The sequence below is a fragment of the Vipera ursinii genome (assembly GCF_947247035.1).
Source record: "Vipera ursinii genome assembly, chromosome: 2".
Taxonomy (NCBI): domain Eukaryota; kingdom Metazoa; phylum Chordata; class Lepidosauria; order Squamata; family Viperidae; genus Vipera; species Vipera ursinii.
The window spans coordinates 25,192,413-25,206,349 of record NC_139513.1 but is presented as its reverse complement, the minus strand read 5'-3'; the positions used below and the strand labels follow the sequence as shown (position 1 = coordinate 25,206,349).

General features: G+C 41.3%; 1 protein-coding gene and 1 long non-coding RNA gene across 2 annotated transcripts; both read left to right on the top strand.

The window, feature by feature from the left end:
- The first annotated feature begins 529 nt into the window (after positions 1 to 529).
- On the top strand, positions 530 to 4,431 carry LOC310634011. Its single transcript, XR_014491137.1, has 3 exons — positions 530 to 586; positions 3,036 to 3,089; positions 4,062 to 4,431. It is a non-coding gene; the product is annotated as an uncharacterized lncRNA (long non-coding RNA).
- Positions 4,432 to 12,808: 8,377 nt separating this feature from the next.
- Positions 12,809 to 13,824, top strand: LOC310633760 (uncharacterized protein). Its single transcript, XM_083351633.1, has one exon. The coding sequence runs from the start codon at positions 13,007 to 13,009 to the stop codon at positions 13,454 to 13,456; it is 450 nt and encodes a 149-aa protein (XP_083207759.1). The 5' UTR covers positions 12,809 to 13,006; the 3' UTR covers positions 13,457 to 13,824.
- The last annotated feature ends 113 nt before the right edge of the window (positions 13,825 to 13,937 follow it).

Below are 13,937 nucleotides of genomic sequence, written 5' to 3'. Positions count from 1 at the left end.
TGCAGTTATTAAGTGACTCCAGCTTCACCCATTAACTTTACTTGTTGGAAGTTGACTGGGAAGCAAACAGTGATCACATGGCCCAGAACGATGCAACCATCATGAATACATGCTGGTTGCCAAGCGCCTGGATTTTTATCACGTGACCATGGTGGTGTGATGGTCGTAAGTGTGAGGACCAGTCAAGTTACAAGTGCTGTTGTAACTGAATTGTCACTAAATGAAAGGTTGTAAGTTCAGGATCCTCTTGTCATCATTCTGCACAGTGTTACTTGCAACAAAACAATTCTATCTAGTTTTAGAAGTCTGGAGATGCTCAGCCATACAACAGAGCTGGTATGTACAAATATACAGCTTGACTAGATGCTTTTCACTGTGGGGTGAAATTACTGTTTAGATGGACAGGGATTTTTTTTCCTACATAGTTTGAACATTTTATTACTTTCTTTCCATGCTGTTAGTTTTAAGAGTTCTGACATGATCATAATGGAGCCTACATATCTGACCCAATTTTACAACCTTTTTTGCAGTACTTGTTAAGCAAACCAACGATTTGCTGTGGCTTCAGTTTTGCCGAAAACCAGAAGTAAGTGCCAATTTTAGCCAAAACCTTTGTAAAATGTAATTATGTGGTCATGAATGCTGCAGACGGCTGTAAATGCAGCCGTGTCGCCTAGTAGTGCCCAAAGTTTGGTCACATGACCGGAGGATGACCATTGGAAATTCAAATCAAAGTTTTAACTAGCCCTAAGGTAGGAACTTTGAATGGTTGCCAAGTAACTAGTAGTAAGTCAAGAACTATTTGCATCTGAAATGGATTCAATGCTAGATGTCCAGATATCTTTTCCTTTAATCCAAAAGTTTTCCCAATTTTATTGCCTTGTGTTTCTTTTTAGTTGTATAAATTGAGCTAAGTATGTTACTTGTAAATAACTGGTGTGTGTCCCATAGCTTTGTTCTCTGTCTGGCCATGGGACAATGCCCTTTCAAGATCCATAATTTCAGATGGATGATAAGCAAGATGTGGAAAGATTATGATTTCTGCTACTCATTGTAATTTTTGGAAGTGTGGAAACATTCCTCGGTCATAATAATTGTTGATAAGAAAGACAAAAAAATCTGAATAGTGGATGTGGCACCACATGGAAACAGCAGAAGAGAAGAGAAGAACTATTGAAGATAACAAAACACAAAGACCTGCAAATAGAAATAGAACGATGGTGGCAAAAGAAAGCAACGGAAGTACCAATAGTAATACGCACCCAAAACAACTGGACTACCAATTGAACACCATCAGCATTGACAACTTCACCGTCAGTTAATTGCAAAAGGCAGCTTTACTTGGAACAGCTTACATTCTGTGACAATACTGTTAACTTAATCAAACATTCGTATCTGCCTATCCCAGGTCCTTGGGAAGGACTCAGTAGGTGGACAAAAATTCCAAATGCAGTCTGAATATGTGGCTGACTGTGTGACAAACAATAATTTATTAAACAAGTATGCTGCATGACTCAACGACTACTGTGTTTCCCTGAAAATAAGCCCTAACTTGATTTTTACATGTGCATCCAATATAAGCCCTACCCCAAAAATAAGCCCTGCTTAAGATCCTGCCCACTCCATTGGACCTGGTTGCACGGGGTGGGGGAAGGCGCACAGATAAAAATCAAGCTAGGGTGGGGATTGGGGGTGGACCTGGCCCACGCGCCCTGCACCCACTTACCTCAGGACAGTTGCAGCCAGGACTCCCACCCCCTGACACCTGCCTTGTCTCACTGGCCCACTTCTGAGGCCGCTTGCTGCTCCTTGCACGTGTCACTTCTGTTTTGCTGGCAGAGGCCTTCAGGAAAGGCCTCTGCAGCCAAGAAACGAACTCCAGATTGACACATGTGGCGACCCTGGCCTCCGCTTTGCTGTCAGAGGCCCTTCTGACGGTGAAATGGAGGCCGGGGGGAGCCACGCGTGTCAATCGGAAGCTTGTTTCCTGAAGGCCTTTGCCAGCAAAACAGAGGCCAGGGGTGACACGCTTGTCAATCCAAAGCTTGTTTCTTGGCTGCAGAGGCCTTTCGTGAAGGCCTCTGCTAGCAAAACAGAGGCTGGGGGCAGTGTATGTGAGCGGCCACAGAAGAAGTAGGACCGGCGAGGTGAGGCAGATGTTGGTGCATGGGAAGCCTGGCTGCGGCGGTCCTAAGCTATGTGGGTAAGACATCCCCCCAAAATGAGACTTGGTGACTCTTTCGGAGGCAAAAAAAATATAAGACCAGGTCTTATTTTCGGGGAAACACGGTACAGTAAAATAAAGTTCAATAAAATAAAAAAGTAAAGATAAAAGATGGCACACATGATGAAATAAGGGGTCTTATTCTCCCACACCAAAGGCCTGAGTGAAAAGGCAGGTCTTCCCGGCTCTTCTAAACAAAGATGGGAGGGGTCTCACACAAAGTTTAGCTCAAGTAAAAACTTTGCATAGTGTACAGGGATATTACCATATTTTTCCGTCTATAAGACGTACCCTTGTATAAGATACTCTGTCATGCAGGTTTCTCCGTGCTGATCAGCTGTTCGGCAGAGTGCCGAACAGCTGAGCTGGCAAATCCGGAAGTTTGGCCGGCCGCTGATCTTGCCTCCTCCCCGCTCCCGTTAGTGGCAAGCCCACAGGGGCTTGACACCTGCACCAGGCGGCATGGCAACCTACACTGGCATGCCCTGGACTGCAGAGGTTACCATTATTTTTCTGTGTATAAGAGGCTGCATTTGTATGAGACGCACCTGATTTTTGAACAGGGTGTTTGCAGGAAAAAATAGCATCTTATACACGGAAAAATACGGCACTTTCATAGAAATATCTTTCCACTCAGTCTTTCCAGAGCTGCATGGATGTTTTTAGAAATATAATAATTTCACTTTTTTCATTGAATATGCTCAGGAAGTCTTAGAATCAGGGAAAACAGCATTAAACAATGTTGCCTGTCAGTAAAATAAGAGATGTTTTATTCTGTTTTCAAATATTAGCCTGTAATTTGGATTTCTAGGTCAGTTCTGAAGTAGAATGAAATTTGCAGCCGGAACTTTGAAAGAAGTCCAGGGTAAGAACATCATTCAATAATCAAACTCATGTTCTGCTTGCAAGTCATTCTTGATTCAAACAGAAAGTACAACCTGTTCTGTACCAGCCTACTACTGGCCCTGCAGAAAAGGCAGGGACAACCCCTTTACAAAAATGCAAGAGGCTGGAACTAAGCCTGCCAAATTTATTGACACAAAACAGAGCAAACAGAGAAAAACAAAAACATGAACCATGAAACAGGAGCTATTCAAACGGTTGCCTTCAGCAAACCAGCCCTCCCACACATTCCCCTTTTAAACAGTTCAAGGCGTAGCTTCTCTCTGCCTCCTTCCGAGGTGCCCCATTGCCTTCCTCTGTTTACTCCTGATTGACTGCCTCCTGCGTTGGGCGTCCTTGAACAGGGCCAGCTGTGGGTCATCTTCATCCATGCTGTCAGGCTCACACAGCTGGGTCTGCATCGTAACCAGATGGGAGGGGCCTGGCTGAGGGCTCTGCGAAGCCTCAGGGCTGTCCTCTGCAGGCTCCCCAACACCCCCCCTCCTCTGAATCATCCGACCCAACTGCCGAACCCACAGGCTGACCCTGAATCACAACACAACCCTCTTTTTTAAAAAATTCCATTTATATCCCACCCTTCTCCGAAGACTCAGGGCGGCTTACAAACTTAGCAGTAGCCTTCATTCTATGTATATGCCTGCTTATTAGGGCTTTCGCACACACCCCAAGCGGCATTATTACAAAGTCAGCTTAATTGCCCCCAACAATCTGGGTCCTCATTTTACCTACCTCGGAAGGATGGAAGGCTGAGTCAACCTTGAGCATGGTGGGATGCGAACCTGCACTAATTGCAGGCAGCTGGTGTTACTTAAGGAGGCATTAGCCCACTGCTCCACCAAGGCTCTTAGAAAGTTAACATTTATATATTACTACTTGAGTGTCTTTTTAAAAATGTCTAACACTGTACCATAATAATTTAGTTATTTATTCCTAGGGGATTGCTCTGGAAACTAAAAATTAACACTCCTTTATGATTAACACTTGTCATGGCCCTGCTTGAGTTTCATCTTGATCCTGCCCAGGGCCAATGAGCAAGTAAGGTGTCACAATGTCTTCTGTTGGCCCTTGGCAAAGAGGAAGCTCGGGAAGTATATTATGAGGTACTGGAATCTGATTGGACATCCTTCCTACATCAGAACTTGCATCTCTTAGTACACCAGCAGACCATCAGTGGGATGAAGAGCACTGGAGCACCAGACACTAGGTGAAACCAAAACTCAAAGCCACACTGGCTTTCTCAGGTGGAAAAAACTGAAATAACTTGGAGACATTGGGGCAATGGCTGCTGCTCGCAGACCAAGGCGTAGGACTCGACTTCCAAGGAGAAAGAAGCAGACCAGAGGCAGGAAGAGAACACAACGGAAGCCATTGCCAAAGTGCAGAAAGCAACGTAGGAAACAAGGCAAGCAGGGAACGATGGTGGTGAGAAAACTAGGTGGGCCTCAAAAGCCAGGTCTGAAGCGACCTTATGATGAGTTTATTTCTAAAGTCCTGCGTCGGCTGCATCGGGACAAAATACCTATATCAACCAAAGCGAAGGGAAAGATGATCTCCTTCATAAGGAAGTTCTACAACAACGTGTCTGAGAAGGCCCAGTGCAACAAGAGAGACAAGCAGAGCTGTACCATTGGCTCCAAGGAACTACAAAATGTATTAAAGAAAGTGATGCACAAAAAACAAGCCATGGATTTGGTCCAAACTGTACGCAAAGAGCCACGACACTAATAGAACTGCTCCTTCCTATCTCCTTTGGTTGGCCCTTGTGACATCTACAAGCAAAAGGAGGGGAGAGTGAGTCAGCCTTCAAAACAACGCCCCCCTCCAAAAAAAAATCTGGTTTCCACCTGATGAAAAGTCCTGGCAATACTCTAAAGATACTGAGAATCTCTTCTGTTTTAAGGAACATCTCACATAAGCACAGAACCAACAACTTTCTGACCTGCAGTAAACTCCTCACATCACTGGAAAAAAAAATCTTTGGAAAAGAAACATCTTATTCTTAGGAGTATAATAAAATGGGGGTTTTATCAGGTCATTTAATTCTCATACGGTTTTCTTTCCTTTTAAATTATGTTGGCTGCTGGGGTTGCTACAGTCTGTCTTGAACCCAAACCCTCTTGCATCCTGAACATTAGAGGGCAGGGAGAAAAAGTTGGATGTAGCACACCTGAGAGTTGTTATGAGATTTGGAGGTTTAGTTAAAGCCACCCCCCCTTAAGGAGTTTATGATGGTTACCCAAATGGAAGATTTCATACTTGCAGCGTAACTTGGATATCGGGGTTTATTTAGTAACAGGAATGAGATTACCAGGTAATTACTGCTTTGAGCCCTTCAAACACGGCCTGTTTGTGAATGAAAATGGTTGGTGTGTCTCAGAAAGGCCAACGTTCTTTCTAGGAAACAATGCCAGGTCAGTGCCAGCCCTAATGAAACATTTCACTCACAAAAAGAGCTAGAGGGTACAGCTGAATGCCCCTGAACTCTTGAAAATACTGGATATAGGACTGGGGTTCAAGCTTATTCATCCTTAGGCTAGTGTTACATATCATGCTAAGCGATTGGGGTGGCTTATCATGACGTACAATCTTAGCCAATTCCATTCAGTAAACTTAGTTGAAGTAGATTGCGGCTTAGCAGGGCTGGCACCAACCTCACTTCAGGGGGAATAATTTATTTATTTATAGGATTACAGAATAATGGAGTTGAAGGGACCTTAGAGATCTTCTAGTTCAAACCCCTGCTCAAGCAGGAGACCTGCTTAAGCAGGAAACTCTTACCATTCCAGACAAATGACTGTCCAAACTCTTTTAAAAAATCTTCACTGATGGAGCAACCATAACTTCTGGAGCCAAGCCATTCCACTGGTTGAATTGTCTTCACGGTCAGGGAATTTCTCCTTAGTTCTAGATTGGCTTTCTCCTTAGTTTCTACCCACTGCTTCTTGTCCTACCTTCAGGTGCTTTGGAGAATAGCTTGACCCCCTCTTCCTCATGTAAAACTTTTATATAGTTGCCATCTCATAACCAACTTTGGGCAGCTTCCAACTGAAATGTATTTCTAATATTTGTCTTACCTTCATTGTTTTTGTAGCATGCATGCACATTGTATAAACATTTAAACACAATAAAAAGATAGGAATTCTGAGAAAACATCCCCAAATATATACAGAGAGATTTTTGAGCAAAACCAAATCAATGTAAAGTTGAGGTGACCACATAAACAATGTGCTTAGAGAAACATCCTCCTGCAGGGAGCCAAAGGGAGAAGACCAAAGATCTTAAAAAATATCCTAGAGATTTTAAGTATTTTCCTGCCCTTTTAAGCGTAAGAAATCCTGTGGTCTACCTTTCCTAAGAAGCCACCAACTTTCACCTCCACAATTGTTATTCCCAAACAATAGGAAGGAAGTTAAAGTGATGACTGGACAATGGGCTGTATTTTTGAAGACAATTTCACCAGCGTCTAAGCCAGAACCTCAAGGCTAAGAAAGATGGGCCATGATTAAATGTTTGACATAACTGTTTGTGAGGTATTTTCCAAAAGGAAAAGGAACACCATATATGTACAGTATGCATATATGTCTCTCCAATAAATCAGGATTTTAGCAACTATATTCAATGAATTGGATGTGGGTTTTTTTAGGGGATTTGTCTCTGGGTTTTTATTTTATTGAGTTTGCCCTACTGCCTGTCAAACTAGGGCTGCGACCGACTATACATAATACTAAATATCAGCAAATTAGGCGGCGGCAGCACTAAGTATTATTTTTTAAAAGGAGTGAATTAATTTTATAAAAAAGGAACCCAGTTGGAACTGGAGCTCTTTGGCCCCAAGAAGTGTAAACATCGCCTCAACGTCTGACGGCTCGAGTGGCTGTTTAGCTTTCCAATTGCGGTGCAGTTACGCTTTGTGTCTTCCTATTTAGATATTGAGTGTGGCGCATTAATTTCTGGAGGAAACGAGAAAGCAGTTGCTCGCTTCGTAACTATTGCTCTGCCAAAGGAGATCTCAGCTGGTGTGCTCGTGGAAGGAAATGGAAGCCTAAAGAGGCTCTTTTCGGAAGCTTCTCACGCGAGTGTCAGGATGGCCGAGTGGTCTAAGGCGCCAGACTCAAGGCTTCGCTCCTTCCCTGCCTGCGCTGGGTGTTCTGGTCTCCGAATGGAGGCGTGGGTTCAAATCCCACTTCTGACACATCCCTTTTTTTTTAAATTCTCCCTACGTGTCCCAATATACATCCATCCATACATATGTAACTTCCATGTCTAATAAACAAGTAGAAGATATTTTTAAAACATTTTTTCCCATCCTGGTTACTTGATGGACGCGTTCACCTTTTATTTCACTTTCAATTTCCCTCTGCTAGCGAAGCAGCATTTTGCGGGGTAGAGAATTTAAGGCCGGACGCGTAGAAAGAGAATCCCGCTCGCTCTCCGTTCCCCTTTTAAGATTCTGATTTCTGAATTTTAGAAACGAAAACCGCCTGCTCTTCCTGAATGCTTTATCATAGCGTTTGACAGAAAAGAAGCTTCAGGTTACATTTCTGATCGCTGGGGAAACCCCCAATTTAAAATTTCTGAATTATTATAATATATTTCATTGGGTCTCTTTGTCATGTGAGGAAAGATAATTGCATTGATGGGCAGAAAATGGCGAAGGTTCCATTTTGACCATGTGAGGACTAAGGAAGGGGTTTTCTGCAGGTTCCCTGGTGGTCTAGTGGTTAGGATTCGGCGCTCTCACCGCCGCGGCCCGGGTTCGATTCCCGGTCAGGGAACATCTTTTCTTTCCTAATCCAATTGAAGCCTTTTTTATTTTATTTTTAAAAAGCTATTTTCATAGTTTACATTTCTAGTAAACCGCTGTAGCAGTTGCCTCAATTTCAGCCAAAGAAAGCAAAACAAAAACCCATCACAAGACTCCTTGTCCTTCTAGAAATAATAGCTTAGCTTGGTTGGTTTTTACAGCTTGCTATCTTTTTAACCAGAACTATCCATGAGAAGACTTGATCAAAAGTTTTTTTTAACACAAATGAAGAATGATAATGTTTGAAAAGTCCTCAGATTTGTATTTAAAACTTTTTTGAACCTCAGGAATAAGCATACATATTTTAAAATGAAGCAAATTAAAATTAAATATGAAATGGGTGGATGTTTGTGTGCGTATTAAGATGGAAATAGACGCAAATAAATGTTTTAGTAAGAAAATATTTTAAACATCATTAAAGAAGAAAAAACTCAACCACACTATTATTTAATATAATTAAATTAAAGATGTTGAAACTTTGGAAAAAGTACGAAGAAGAGCAACTAAGATGATTAAAGGCCTGGAGACAAAAATATATGAAGAATGGTTGCAGGATTTGCACTTGACTAGTCTAGAGAACCCTTTTATGGATTACTGCCTTGTTGCGGCAAAGGGGCTTGTGTAACTCAATGAAGCTATGAGCTATGCAGTGCAGGGCCACCCAAGATGGACAGGTCATAGCAGAGAGTTCTGACAAAAATGTCATCCACTGGAGAAGGAAATGGCAGTCCACTCCAGTATCTTTGCCATGAAAACCTCATGGACAGTACCAAAAGACAAAAAGATATGACTACTTTGGCTAGCTAATGAGAAGGAAAGACTCACTGGAGAAGAGCCTAATGTGGGAAAGATTGAGGGCAAGAGAAGAAGGAGATGACAGAGAATGAGGTGGCTGGATGAAGTTACTGAAGCAGTAAGCTTGAGCTTAAATGGACTCCAGAAGATGGTAGAGGACAGGAAGGCCTGGAGGAACGTTGTCCATGGGGTCGTGATGGGTCGGACACGACTTCGCAACTAACAACAACAACAACTCTAAAGAAAAAAAGGACTATGGGGGATATGATCACAGCATTCCAGTATTTGTGCAAACCTGATCTGAAATTATTCCTAAAAGACCTTTAGATAAAAAATTAAGCTGGCCAAGAATTTTCACTTTAATCCCTGTAATTTGCCCTAAAATATTGAAATATTTTAAATTATTCATATAGTAATATTTTAAAGTTATTTTATGTTATTGGAACCCCTAAAACTCTGGAATTTCCTCTTAAATTTTGTGGGGGTGTATGATTTTTTTTACTAACACCCCTGCAAATTCCATTAACTTCTTAAAATAGCTGGCTGAATAAGAAGCGTTTGTGAGAATCAAAATTATATGATCTCCAAAGAGATTTAAAAGATATGTCTTAACTTCCATTTTTATTCCATTAGTCTGCTTTTGGGAACTGTTGCCGACACATTTATAGTTAAGGTGAATAGTAAAACTGATAAAGGACAACACTTTTTTGTACGTCTTGAAATCATAATGGGATTGGAACAGTGGTGGAATTCAAATACCTGAACAACCGGTTCTCTGTGTGGATGCAGATCTGGGCCTCCGAGGCCTAGAACGGACTTCTGGAAGTGGCATCCATGCACTTCCGGTAGGCCATTCTATGCCTGAGAGTCCTTCTATAGGCCTCCGAGGCCTCCAGAAGCAGTGTGTATTCAGCCGGTTCTCTGAACTCAACAAAATTTAGCTACCGGTTCTGCCGAACTGGTGTGAACCGGCTGAATCCCACCACTGGATTGGAATCATAATTGTTAAGCCTTATCTAAGCTTTCATTGTATATAGATATCTTCAATCATCTTACAGAAGTAAATTCAAGTTTTAATTTATTTAATATTTGCCTTGAAAATTGTATTTCAATAGAATCAATGGCTTTAAATATGTCTAAAGAACATAAGGCACACGACGATGTATTAATTTTACTAATTTCTGTAATATTTAATAGTTTCCTGATAGGATAGATATATTATTGCTTGGAGTAAAACCATATTATTTCTGACACTCCATCAGAGTCAAATGATTTTTCATTATGTATGGTCACAAAGGTGCTTTTTCAAAAGGCAACTGTACTTTCTTTTTTTTCTACTTGAAGACTTTTTGCTTCCCATCCAAGAAGTTTCTTCAGTTCTGACTGAATGGTGGAGAATAGAAGGATTTATATTCCTTGTGGGCATCTGGTTGTTTGCACTCTCACATTTTCGAGGAAAAGTAAAGAAAGTCCAGATGCTTTTTGAAAAAGCACCTTCGGGACAACTATATCCTGGATGACTGAGAATCTCCATTGACATTTCAAATAGTATTAAAGACTTCAGTGATTTCTGAAACAGAAAACAGAGGTCCCATGAATTAACTTCTGGAGCGAATTATGGGAACATTAATTTATTTAAATATTGATTAATTTGTAATAGTTATAGATTATTTGAGGAATATATTTGGTTGGATATATGTTAACATGAGTGTGTTCATATGCATGATTGTTAAAAAAAACGAATTCTTGACTTATACCTTTAATTTTGGTGCTGACTTAGTTGGAACTAAGCATTGCTATGAATCACTCAGTTGTGACATCATAAGACCTCATAACCACACCTGGAGTGATAATGGTTTTTTTGTTACAGCAAAGGCTTGTGCTGTCCCATCAGCACTTTCAGTTTAATTCCTTCATTTGCATAATGTTGCCTATAAATGGCCTTGCTCACAATGGGCTGGTGGCATTTGAAGGCAGGGGCTTGATGAGACTTGGACCAAAACGATAACATAAAAAAAGAACAATGGCTGCCAAACAGCAAGTGAAAAGAAGGGCCAAAACTGTGAAGAGAATCCAGCTCCGGAAGAAATATAAGCACACCTGGCAAAGTCGGCGGACTCGAAATCAGAAGAAACCCCACTCTCATCTAGAACATCGGGCCAAGCATGCATATGCCACCAACACTGTCAGCAGCAAGCTGGTGAGATTCAGTTCCCCTAAGCTGTTTGCCTCCAAGATGGTCCGACAGATGCTCAAGTCTTACATTGAAGCCAAAACCAAGGGACTGGTCAAAACCTTACTAACAGACGTGTACAATCACGTAACCACAGAAATGCAGGACCTAAGCCAGAAAACCAAACCCGTCAGCATCAGCTGCACAGATGTGCAGACTGCTTTGAGGGAAGCCATGAGGAAGGAGCTCGCCAGCCACACGGCTGAGCCCATCAGCAGTGCTTAGAAGAAACAGCCCTCTCCTCTTCTTGGGAGGGCCCCACATAGGGGCAGAAAGGAAGAGGATCATTTCAAGAAAGACCTAAGAAACATTAAAATATTTGCTGCCTTATTATATCCAAGAAATCCTGTGATCTCCCATTTGCTAAACTTACAGCTTCACTTCCAACAGTAGCTTAGAAAACGCAGTTTGTGGGGTGTGGTAAACACCACTGTGCACATTCAAAATCAACTGAACTACCTGGGGATGAAGCAAAGGTTGGACTGTGCTGCCTGCACTACAGCTATCCCATACTACAAAGAAGAATCAGAACACTCAACCTGACTTCAATTATTTGTGAAATGGCTTCTGATCAAAAAAGGAACATCATATATTATGTATATTGTTTTTCCAATAAATCAGGATTTTAGCAGCTTTAATTACTCTCATGTGCATATTGCATTTATTTAACATCTCTTATGCTATTTCTAGTTTAAAATCCTATGTACCATTTCCAGTTTCTAAATCTTGACATGATCACTAGAGATTAAAATATTCTATTAAAATAATAGGATCTAAGAAATTGTGGGCAGGCAGATGGTGGTCACAAATCTAATTATGTCACACATTTATGGTATTGCTATCGAAAGAACAAAATTATCTTCAAAAATAGAATTAAAGGTATGTGAAATCTTGTAGTTCTTTTGCCTTGGTCATGAAACACAAAGGAACATTCATACACAAGCAATGCTATGTAGGATAACACTGGGGTCATTCCTAGCATCAACAAAGCTTTGCTAGATATACAAATTGGGTGTACACCACTTCAAAATGATAGAATCACAGTATTTGCCAAAATTCTCCAGAAAGCTAATGCGTAGGTAATGATAGACCCTTATAGATGGTATAATGAAAGTTGTAATTGCACTTTCATATACTGTATACTACCTGGTGCTTTTGGAATTTCTATTGAGAATGGAATGCTTGATCAGATCTTTGATGTAGTTATTTGGGATCTCATTATAGATGTTGCTCATATACAAATTACAATATTTCAAATGCTTAATTGAGGTATGGAAACTTGCTCTTCGTAGCAATTAACAATTGGAAAGAAGAACAGGCAGTGAGTTCAAGGCTGTTCTGAAGTAAATAAAGACAGCAATTTTTCAAAGTCTGGCATATACATTGTCTTACATTTATTGCTTTTTGTTTATTTTAAATATAAACAGCAGCTCCTATCATTTTCAGTTCCTCATGAAGGAAGAACAAATACCTTTCTTGGAATTTCCCATTTGAAAAATTGTTTTCTGTGGATTTTATCTCTTAATTTATTTCTAAGAAGATGCTTTGTGGAACAACTACTGAAATATAGCAGAAACACTTGGTAAAATAGCATTCACCCCAATATTAGGCTATTGCAGACTCCATTTCCAGCGAGTCAAGAAAATGGTAAATTATAATCACACCCATAAAATCAAAATATTATTTTGCGTTTAAAGATAATCCAAAGAATTTGGGGAACAAGATTTGAGGGTGAGGATAATGATCTGGGAACTAGGGTATTCAGTGAAGAAGATAAAAATGAATTTTCATTGCAAAATTTAAATATGGTCAGGAAATCCTTGAACCAGAAAATGGTGGCAGAGTTAAACTTCATTTCTTGAAGATTACAAAAATTAGGTCACAATCCTGTCCTGTGTAACAAGGGTATCACGGATACAATGAAGGTAGGGCTACCCAATCAGCATACTCCATGCAGATCTCTCATTTGCATGTTATTGTCTAGGAGTGACTTTGTTTGGCAAAATCCTGGCGACATTTCAGGCAGGCGCTTCAAGAGAACAGAACAATGGCCGCCAGACAGCAAGGCAAAAGGAAAGTCAGAGATGCAAAGAGAAAGAAAATCCAAAAGAAGCATCAGCCAGCTAAGCGGAAGCAGAAGAAACAGCAGCCAAGGAAACAAAAGAAGCACCAGGCTCGTCCTAAGCGTCGGGTCAAGCAGGCCTCTGCCCCCAAGTCAGCGGACAGTGGTCCAGAGAAGATCTGCTCCCCAGGGCGGTTTGCCTCCAAGGTCCTTCGGCAGATGCCCAAGGTGAGGATGGAGGCCAAGGCCAGGAGCCTGATGAAGACCTTGCTGACCGATGTCTACGACCATGTGGCCACAGAGGTGGAGAATTTGAGCCAGAAGAACGAGCTGTCCGACATCAGTGAGACAGATGTGCAAGCTGCCTTGAAGGAAGCCATGACAAAGGAGCTGGCCAAGCACTCGCCCGAGCCCACCAGCACTGAATGTGCTTAGAGAAGCATCCTCCTGCAGGGAGCCAAAGGGAGGAGACCAAAGATCTTAAAAAAATATCCTAGAGATTTTAAGTATTTTCCTGCCCTTTTAAGCATAAGAAATCCTGTGGTCTACCTTTCCTAAGAAGCCACCAACTTTCACCTCCACAATTGTTATTCCCAAACAATAGGAAGGAAGTTAAAGTGATGACTGGACAATGGGCTGTATTTTTGAAGACAATTTCACCAGCGTCTAAGCCAGAACCTCAAGGCTAAGAAAGATGGGCCATGATTAAATGTTTGACATAACTGTTTGTGAGGTATTTTCCAAAAGGAAAAGGAACACCATATATGTACAGTATGCATATATGTCTCTCCAATAAATCAGGATTTTAGCAACTATATTCAATGAATTGGATGTGTTTTTTTTAGGGGACTTGTCTCTGGGTTTTTATTTTAAACATTGAGTTTGTCCTACTGCCTATCGAACTAGGGCTGGACCG